Here is a 10,196-nt window from a genome sequence, read left to right as displayed (position 1 = left end):
ATGTTCAACAAAACAGCGTGCAATGCAAACCAATACCAATGCGGCTGTTTTCCAAGAGACAATAATTGCACATATGGATTGGGATGTTATGAAAAGACACAAATATGTGATGGAATCTACGACTGCTTAGATGGAACGGACGAAGTGAATTGCACTTGCCCAGTTGATGAGTTTCAATGTGCATGTTATGAAAGTAACACATGTGCTGGATTGAGTGGCTGTTTGCCAAGCTCGAAGGTATGTGACAGGGTCGATGATTGTAAAGATTACAGCGATGAAGTCCTTTCCAACTGCCCTTGCTGGGAACATGAATTTGAGTGCGATTCTAAATGCATTCCTTTATCTTTAAAATGTAACGAGAATTTCGACTGCGAAGACACCAGTGACGAAACTAATTGCACATGTAGTGGTGATCAAGTAATGTGCGGATGCATTTATGGTGAACAGATATGTCCTGCTACTGGACAATGCCTAACTAACACATTGGTGGCCGATGGTACACTAAACTGCATTGATCAAAGCGATGAGCCTTGTCAGTCGTTGGGTGAACTTTACGGCATAAACTGCAGACATAATTTATTTAACTGCACCAGTAAAAAATCGATGGAGAGATTTTTGAAGTACAAAGAAATGAATTCTTCGCATTGCATTCAGCATCACAGACCGTGTCAAGGCCAGAAGGATGAAGTTTGTACTGATGATTACTGGATATGCAGCATTCCTAAATGCCAACCCCTTGGCGGGGTACTGCCAGCACCACCGGTTTTTTATCAGAATCATAACAAAAAAATTCTGAGCGCAATGTTTCATTTCTGTCCCTCAATATTTTCATGGGACTACCATATCCATGCACACCCAAGTTTCAAATGTCTTGGATATTGGTTAACATATCGATGTAGCTTGCCCCAAATCAATCTCTACGATCAAGACGCCCAGTGCGCTGACAAATCCGATCTGTGTTTCGTCAACGGCGAATTCCGATGCTTCCTTTGCTTGGACAAGAGACTGGTTATCTCAAAGAATCAGGTGTGCGATGGAGTGATTGACTGCTACGACCTGTCAGATGAATGCTTGTGCGAGAATCAGACGGTGTGCAAAGCTGTCCTTGGCGATTCCCAATCCACTTGTCCACTAGGTCATATGCACTGCTACAACCAAACAGATTGTCTTCCAATAGATTCTGTGTTGTGCAACCAATCGATGAATTGCTTGGACATTAATAACACCAAATATTGTTATCCACAACTTGACTTGACCTTATGCAGATCAACGTATGTCGTAGCATGCGACGGAAGACCTGAATGTGTTGGTTTAGGGGATGAGTGCGACAATTGCCCCAATCCAGCACCTTTCTGCAATGACACTGAGTTTATGGCAAGTACAACATTTGTGTGCGATGGGATACAGCGTGGCTCCTACAACGAATCACTTTGTCCCAAACGCTATATTTGCAGCAGTGGAAACTTCATAAGCATTGACGTCATGAAAGTTTGCGATGGAAACTACGACTGTGACGATAAATCGGATGAGGCAAAGGATCGTTGTAAGAATAAGAGATTTTATTGTCTTAATGGGAATCCACTCTCAGTGCCCATTGCAGAAAAGGAAGACGGAATCAAAGACTGCTCGGACGGCAGTGACGAATGTCCACCTGTCAGCTCTCGTAACACTGTTTTCTCCAATCAGAAAGAAATGATTGCCAACCCTATTTTGACTGCGTTTATATGGATCATGGGTATCCTTGCATTGATTGGGAATATCCTAGTGGTTGCAACCACCGTCAGAAAGTCATACCGAACCTGGAATCTTAATAACAGTGTAAACAAAGGCACTCAAATTTGCATTGTCAACCTATCAGTTTCCGACATGTTAATGGGAATCTATTTACTTGCTATTGCAGCTAAAAGTGCCCAGTTTTCAGGAAGTTATTGTTATTTTGATTCTGAATGGCGTTCAAGCACACAATGCTCGATCCTAGGTGCATTGTGCGTCATTTCATCTCAAACATCGGCTTTAACCATGGCATTGATATCAGTCTATCGACTTGTGTCTGTGTGGAACCCATTTCTTACTATGTCTCTGGGGCCTAAATGGATTTTATTGGGGTGTTTCTTCACTTGGTGTGTTGCTTTGGTCATTGCCATCATTCCCACAATTAATTTTGCATCTGGTTACTTTGTAACAACAATCTGGTTTCCTAATTTTGTTCACAAACGTGATTTTGTTTCTTTTGAAGCTGCAATGCTTTTGGCACAACGTATATCACCCACCAACAGCACCGTGTTATCATGGCATGACGCTAAACGAGTCATCGACATTAACATGCCAGGGCAATCAATCAAAGGAGAGTTTGGTTACTACGCCAAAACCAGCGTGTGTTTGCCGAGACTCTTTGCTTCAGAAAGCCATTCAGCTTGGGGATATTCACTGTTTATTATCACATTGAATTTCATCATGTTTATTTTCATGGTTGCCGCTTATGTCCTCATTTATCGACGCAGCAATCGCATGGCCAAGTCCAAAAGCAATGATACCAGCGCCAAAATGCAAAAGCGCATTTCCAGATTGCTTCTTACCGATTTCTGTTGCTGGATTCCGATTTGCATCCTCAGTTATCTGTCGCTTGGTGGTGTAGTATTGTCGGATATCGTTTATGTGCTTGCAGCTGCGGTTTTGCTTCCGATCAACAGCGCCCTCAATCCGTTGCTTTATTCTTCTGTGATTGACAACGCATTGGAAAAATGTAGGAAAGTTCGAGTTGTTTCTGAGGGGCGGACGACTACAGAAATGGTTACTACCTGAAGCTTCATACTTAATCCTTGTTCATAACTTGTTGTTTTGTTCCAGTGTTTCCCAAACATTCTATCTATGCACTTTGTGATCAATGTGTCTGTTTTAGAGCTTTAAGGCTTTGTCATTATGCTCTAGTCTAGAACTTGATTTGCAAGTTGCACTCTTGCACAATGGCGGCGAGGTAAAAAAACTACTTGATTCATCTGTACAAATTTTCTAGCCCTGGGAGAAAGCATGGCCTAGAAAAGATAAGTTGTTGTATTTGTGTTAAATGTTGCTTCAGTAGATGTCAATCATGGAGCAATTGTTGTTTATGTTTGTTTTGTGTTTAAATGTAAATAAATGTACAGCGTAAAAAAATATGTCGCAAATATTACAAAAGAACCTTCGATAACACGAAGCTCAAAGTTTAGCTGTTTGAGTTTAACAGTCACATTTTTATGAGAATAAATGTAGAAACACGTGTGCACCCGCTGAAGAGGAAAGAGTCAAAAGCAAAGTAACTAGGAGTTTGTAGCCGCCAAATAGCGCTTTCCGAATTTCGGTTTAACTAGCAAAAGAGATTGTAAAACAAATGTGCAAATAATTTTTTTGCTTCCAACGTCTGGTTGTTAATCAAATACACCAATGAAAAATGCACAATAAACATGCTTTGATCAGATATTTACATATATACGTCAGCTGCGCTAAGCTGCAGTAAACTTTGGTTACTCCCGACTCGTTTGGACCAAAAATATTGCCTGGATTTGGCAAAAATCCAGGCTGCATTTGTAGGCTTAAACAAAGTCTATGTAGATATCTGCTACAGTATTTTAGTGGTCAATGTCAAAAGATTGTGCATTTTTACACGAGACCATGTAACAGCATAAATAGGTTTTGGTTAGTTACAGCAAAGGAGTCAAGGATTTTCAGCTTTTAGTTTAGTTTTGCTTTTCTTTCCAGAGATGTAATTTTTTCCGGCCTCACATTTGTAGAAAACATCCTTTATTTGACAATGTGCTTGTAAGTAAGCTCCCAGTCACTTTTTGTCATCACACACATTGTGTTTCGCGACGTGATTGAAATGGAAAATTAAGTTTTCTAGCCATATCCGCACTGGAACCGCGACCAAGCTCTCTTCACAGCTTCTCTCACTTCTTCTTGCATCACACAGTAGATGATGAAGATGAATAAACCGTACAATTTGGATGCATGATTTATCTTTACTTGTTTAAAAAACACTAGCTTGTAAAAACGTTTTTAGACCCTTTTGAGCTGTAATAATTTCGTTCTCAAATTTCCTGTGTTGAAGATGGCAGTTACCAATGCATTATGACAGTTTTAATTCTCAAATGTAGTGAGTGACCAACACTGATATGCGTGAGAACCGAACAAATATGTCCTGTTTGGTTCTAGTAAACAACGCTGCCAATCTATCTTTGACAAGGGACACTTGTATGGTAATACTTAAGAGGTCGGTTTAAATTAGTGTAATCATTCATTAAGGCTGTCCTACCATGATCTATCTTCAAAAAGCGTTGTTGTTAAAAATTAAACACTTTTTAAAATGCAAGCATATTCAACATTGAAAGTTCCTTGATGGGATGTTTAGAAGCGTGTTGTGCGTCTTTTAACACTAATGTGGGAATTTGAAAACGTCAACTTTTGGGAACGTGCTCGTCAGTCGGGTGTTCGCGAGCAATTAATGCATAATGTCAATGTACTACACTTCTGCTTCTAAATTGCACGGTATAAAGTGTTTGTGATGACTCACCCAATTTGAAACAAAGCTTGACACTGGGCGTAACATTGCAAAACATGCGTCAAAGGTTTAAACCTAATTAGTTTTGTGGGCTGAATTGAATAATACATACAAACTCATATATTCATGTAGACCAGATGTAATTGCGCAATCTGATTAGTCAACGCCGTTTTATTTCTTTTGTACATATGTTACAATGATTCATTTCTACGATAAAACTTTCTCTTCACGAACCAACATGCATATCAAGCTCTTATTTTTACATAACATACTGGTGTAAGAGTGGAAAGATATTTTACTATTAGCGTTGTAAACAGGTTATATAGATTTTACAGTGTTCTTACATAAGAAGTTATAGAACAGAAACACAAAATTTGTACACAGAAATTTCATTTGAATTCAATAACTAAAATCTAAAAGTAAGTAATGCATTGCTTCTTAAGAACATAGCCACCAAAATACATTTTAGCATGGGTTTACGCCATAATAAGATTATGTTAAAGCAGATTTATTAGCGGGACAAATTATTTCGGATCATTTTTACATATTTTTTAAAACTGGTGGAAAGTTATGCAAAAATTCTCTCCGTTAGTTTATTTAAAGTAGTTTTATTTTTTCATGAAACCATCAGTCCTTGAAAAAAAGAAAAATTTTGTGTTAAAATTTTACTCTAACTGCAAGAATCTTTCTAAAATAAGCAACGTGTTGGAGGATAAGAATAATAAATGTTTATCATCTGCCAACAGCTTCATAATAAACTATATGACATCAGTTGCATCAATTGACATTTGGTTAGGTTCGCTTGTAAAAAGTTGCTAAAAATAATCGCGACCTGTGTCCAATCGTCCTTACGTCTTGTCCCAGATCGATAGCAATGATGCTTACAATCATTTAAGATTGTTGCTTTAACTCAGATAATTACTAAGTGTAATATGTATTAACATATTACAGAATTAGCCTGTGTAACAGAGCAGTGACCGACGGATCTGTCTTCAGCATCAGTTAAATCAGTTTTTGTCCTAAAGAAAACAACAATAAAAGAAAACATAAAAGCCAAAAAAACGTTAAATACAAAAAAAGTATTGCTGTTTGCAGCTATTATTATTTACTATTTAAAAATACGCAAAGATTGATAAATATTGCAGTTTTATTACTTATCATTGATTGTTGGCGTTTGTTGAGTCGAAGTTTGCAAAGTAATCCCTTAGTTTTAACCAGAAATCGAACAAAACAGCAAAGCAAAGTAAAATAGAGTTCAACCTTTTGGCCTTGATGACAAATAATAGGAAGCTTTTACAAACTAGCTTTTAATAAAATGTACAGTACATGCAAAAAACATCATTACTCAACATACACAATGTGATTCATTCATTAATATGTGACGAAATGAAACAATCACATCAAATTAAATGAAAAGCATGTGACTAATAAAACGTAAACCGATATAAAATGAAATATTCAGTACGTGCAACAATCAACCACTATGACGCTATTTTAGTCAAAAAGGGCGTTGTTGTTTTGTAGGTATTAACATCTACGCGTAACAGTGTTCATGACGCTCATATTGTGTCAGATATGTCAAGCTTAAGTACGAATTGTTTCCGCATATGCTGTAACAAAGCCTCGCTGATCGGTTTAGGCCAGTTAGGCGAAATTTGTCGGGACTGTTTTTGAGCAAGTAATTATAAGGTTTAAAAAAAATCGTAAAAATAAAAAAAAAATAAGAAATATTTTTGAAAACACTTTTACGCAAACTTTGCTCTGCTTAAAAAAACTGTGTCTTCTTTTGTGCTTCAGATCAATGAATAAAATGATTAGGACTGTTGTGTTGTTTTCTTTGGTTCTGTTGATTAAAAAGTTCCCATCGGACGGGCTTGAAACTTACGGTAAGTAAATATTAAGTTATGTGTGTAGTCTTTGATTAGTAGTATAAATAAGTCATTATTTCGCAATAGCTGCCAGCGCCTTTCTATAGGCCTTTGCAATAGCAAATTGGGCGCATTACATTGCATAATTAGATCAACGATTTATACTTTTACTTTAATACCCTAAGGCCCAAGCTAATTCACTTGTGTCAAAGACCAGCCAATCATGTCTAAGATATTGCCACAGAAAGTCTAAGATGTATTGATGATAATGATGTCTGCAATTGTTTACTAAGTTCCATTTGTTCTGCAGTGTAGCATGGAAATGGTTGCTTTTTTTGAGTACTGTTGAAACTAAATTATGGTATTCAAATTTTAGCAGCGTGTGTAACTGCAACGATTTTCTTTTTTAGAACAATGTCGCCTTTGGCACCAATATTGCTACCCCAAAGCGATTTGTGGATGCCCACCAACCAACTCAGACAACAGTTCATCTACAGTTGATTCGTATTATTGTTTTCCTGTCGGCTTGTGTGATGCATTCAACAAAACAACGTGTAACGCAAACCAATACCAATGCGGCTGTTTTCCAAGAGACAGTAATTGCACATATGGATTGGGATGTTATGAAAAGACACAAATATGTGATGGAGTCTACGACTGCTTAGATGGAACAGACGAAGTGAATTGCACTTGCCCAGTTGATGAGTTTCAATGTGCATGTTATGAAAGTAACACATGTGCTGGATTGAGTGGCTGTTTGCCAAGCTCGAAGGTATGTGACAGGATCGATGATTGTAAAGATTACAGCGATGAAGTCCTTTCCAACTGTCCTTGCTGGAAACATGAATTTGAGTGCGATTCTAAATGCATTCCTTTATCTTTAAAATGCAACGGGAAGTTGGACTGCGATGACAGCAGCGACGAAACCAATTGCACATGTAGTGGTGATCAAGTAATGTGTGGATGCATCTATGGTGAACAGATATGTCCGACTATTGGGCAATGCATACCTAACACAACGGTGGCCGATGGTATACCGGACTGCATTGATCAAAGCGATGAACCTTGTCTGTTGTGGGCCGATCTTTACGACATAAACTGCGGACATTATTTATTTAATTGCACCAGTAAAAAATCGATGGAGAGATTTATGATGTATCAAGCAAACAATTCTTCACACTGCATTCAGCATCACAGGCCGTGTCAAGGACACAAGGATCAAGTTTGTACTGATGATTACTGGATGTGCAGCATTCCTCAATGCCAACCTCTTGACGGGGTACTGACAGCACCTCCGGTTTTTTATCGGGATTATAACAACAAAATTAAGAACGCTATGTTTTTCTTCTGTTTCTCAATATTTTCATGGGATTACCACATCCAAACACACCCGAGTTTCAAATGTCTTGGATATTGGTTTACATTTCCATGTAGCTTGTCCCAAATCAATCTCTACGATCAAGATGCCCAGTGCGCTGACAAATCTGATCTGTGTTTCGTCAACGGAGAATTTCGATGCTTCCTTTGCCTGGACAAGAGACTAGTTATCTCAAAGAATCAGGTGTGCGATGGTGTAATTGACTGCTACGACCTGTCAGATGAATGTTTGTGCGAGAATCAGACGGTGTGCAAAGCCGTCCTTGGCGATTCTCAATCAACTTGTCCACCAGGTCATATGCACTGCTACAACCAAACAGATTGCCTTCCAATAGATTCTGTGCTGTGCAACCAAGATGTAAACTGCTTGAACATGAGCAACACCAAATATTGCTATCCACAACTTGATTTGACCTTATGCAGCGGGAGCCTTACATATGGTGTAGCATGCGATGGAAGACCTGAATGTTTTGGTTCAGGGGATGAGTGCGAAAGTTGCCCCAATCCAGCAGCTTTCTGCAATGACCCTGAGTTTATGTCAAGTCCCACATGGGTGTGCGATGGTATACATCGCGGATATTACAACGAATCACTTTGTCCCAAACGCTATATTTGCAGCAGTGGAAATTTCATAAGCATTGACGTCATGAAAGTTTGCGATGGAAACTACGACTGTGACGATAAATCGGATGAGGCAAAGGATCGTTGTGAGAATAAGAGATTTTATTGTCTTAATGGGAATCCACTCTCAGTGCCCATTACAGAAAAGGAAGACGGAATCAAAGACTGCTCGGACGGCAGTGACGAATGCCCACCTGTCAGCTCTCGTAACACTGTTTTCTCCAATCAGAAAGAAATGATTGCCAACCCTATTTTGACTGCGTTTATATGGATCATGGGCATCCTTGCATTGATTGGGAATATCCTAGTGGTTGCAAGCACCTTCAGAAAGTCATATATGAACCGGATAACAGATAGTTGTGTAAATAAATGCACTCAAATTTGCATTGTTAATCTATCAGTTTCCGACATGTTAATGGGAATCTATTTACTTGCTGTTGCAGCTAAAAGTGCCCAGTTTTCAGGAAGTTATTGTTATTTTGATGCTGAATGGCGTTCGAGCACACAATGCTCGATCCTAGGTGCATTGTGCGTCATTTCATCTCAAACATCGGCTTTAACCATGGCATTGATATCAGTCTATCGACTTGTGTCTGTGTGGAACCCATTTCTTACTATGTCTCTAGGGCCTAAATGGATTATATTGGGGTGTTTCTTCACTTGGTGTGTTGCTTTGGTCATTGCCATCGTTCCCACAATTAATTTTACATCTGGTTACTTTGTAACAACAATCTGGTTTCCTAATTTTGTTCACAAACGTGATTTTGTTTCTTTTGAAGCTGCAATGCTTTTGGCACAACGTATATCACCCACCAACAGCACCGTGTTATCATGGCACGACGCTAAACGAGTCATCGACATCAACATGCCAGGGCAATCAATCAAAGGAGAGTTTGGTTACTACGCCAAAACCAGCGTGTGTTTGCCGAGACTCTTTGCTTCAGAAAGCCATTCAGCTTGGGGATATTCACTGTTTATTATCACATTGAATTTCATCATGTTTATTTTCATGGTTGCCGCTTATGTCCTCATTTATCGACGCAGCAATCGCATGGCCAAGTCCAAAAGCAATGATACGAGCGCCAAAATGCAAAAGCGCATTTCCAGATTGCTTCTTACCGATTTCTGTTGCTGGATTCCGATTTGCATCCTCAGTTATCTGTCGCTTGGTGGTGTAGTATTGTCTGATATCGTTTATGTGCTTGCAGCTGCGGTTTTGCTTCCGATCAACAGCGCCCTCAATCCGTTGCTTTATTCTTCTGTGATTGACAACGCATTGGAAAAATGTAGGAAAGTTCGAGTTGTTTCTGAGGTGCGGACGACTACAGAAATGGTTACTACCTGAAGCTTCATACTTAATCCTTGTTCATAACTTGTTGTTTTGTTCCAGTGTTTCCCAAACATTCTATCTTTGCACTTTGTGATCAATGTGTCTGTTTTAGAGCTTTAAGGCTTTGTCATTATGCTCTAGTCTAGAACTTGATTTGCAAGTTGCACTCTTGCACAATGGCGGCGAGGTAAAAAAACTACTTGATTCATCTGTACAAATTTTCTAGCCCTGGGAGAAAGCATGGCCTAGAAAAGATAAGTTGTTGTATTTGTGTTAAATGTTGCTTCAGTAGATGTCAATCATGCAGCAATTGTTGTTTAGGTTTGTTTTGTGTGTAAATGTAAATAAATGTACATCGTAAAAAAATATGTCGCAAATATTACAAAAGAACCTTCGATAACACGAAGCCCAAAGTTTAGCAGTTTGAGTTTAACAGTCACATTCTTATGAGAATAAATGTAGAAAC

The 10,196-nt window shown here is 38.7% G+C and overlaps 2 protein-coding genes across 2 annotated transcripts; both read left to right on the top strand.

Moving 5' to 3' along the window:
• On the top strand, window positions 1-2,853 carry LOC145209259 (uncharacterized). The gene has a single exon (XM_080079526.1). It carries the CDS (start codon window positions 1-3, stop codon window positions 2,800-2,802), a length of 2,802 nt encoding a protein of 933 aa, XP_079935652.1. The 3' UTR covers window positions 2,803-2,853.
• A 3,491-nt stretch (window positions 2,854-6,344) lies between these two features.
• LOC145209256 (uncharacterized) lies at window positions 6,345-9,745 on the top strand. Its single transcript, XM_080079522.1, has 2 exons — window positions 6,345-6,420; window positions 6,813-9,745. Exons 1-2 carry the CDS (start codon window positions 6,345-6,347, stop codon window positions 9,743-9,745), a joined length of 3,009 nt encoding a protein of 1,002 aa, XP_079935648.1.
• The last annotated feature ends 451 nt before the right edge of the window (window positions 9,746-10,196 follow it).

The sequence above is a fragment of the Phallusia mammillata genome, chromosome 1 (genome assembly GCF_965637545.1).
Source record: "Phallusia mammillata chromosome 1, kaPhaMamm4.hap1.1, whole genome shotgun sequence".
Classification (NCBI taxonomy): domain Eukaryota; kingdom Metazoa; phylum Chordata; class Ascidiacea; order Phlebobranchia; family Ascidiidae; genus Phallusia; species Phallusia mammillata.
The sequence above is the reverse complement of the archived record's forward strand: the minus strand, read 5'-3'. Positions and strand labels throughout refer to the sequence as shown.

Bases quoted from the DNA above. Each gene is read 5' to 3' on its own strand.
- LOC145209256 (XM_080079522.1), top strand. From the start codon at position 6,345: ATGATTAGGACTGTTGTGTTGTTTTCTTTGGTTCTGTTGATTAAAAAG. The intron at 6,421-6,812 runs GTAAGTAAATAT...TTTCTTTTTTAG, and splicing joins GGACGGGCTTGAAACTTACG to AACAATGTCGCCTTTGGCAC.
- LOC145209259 (XM_080079526.1), top strand. From the start codon at position 1: ATGTTCAACAAAACAGCGTGCAATGCAAACCAATACCAATGCGGCTGT.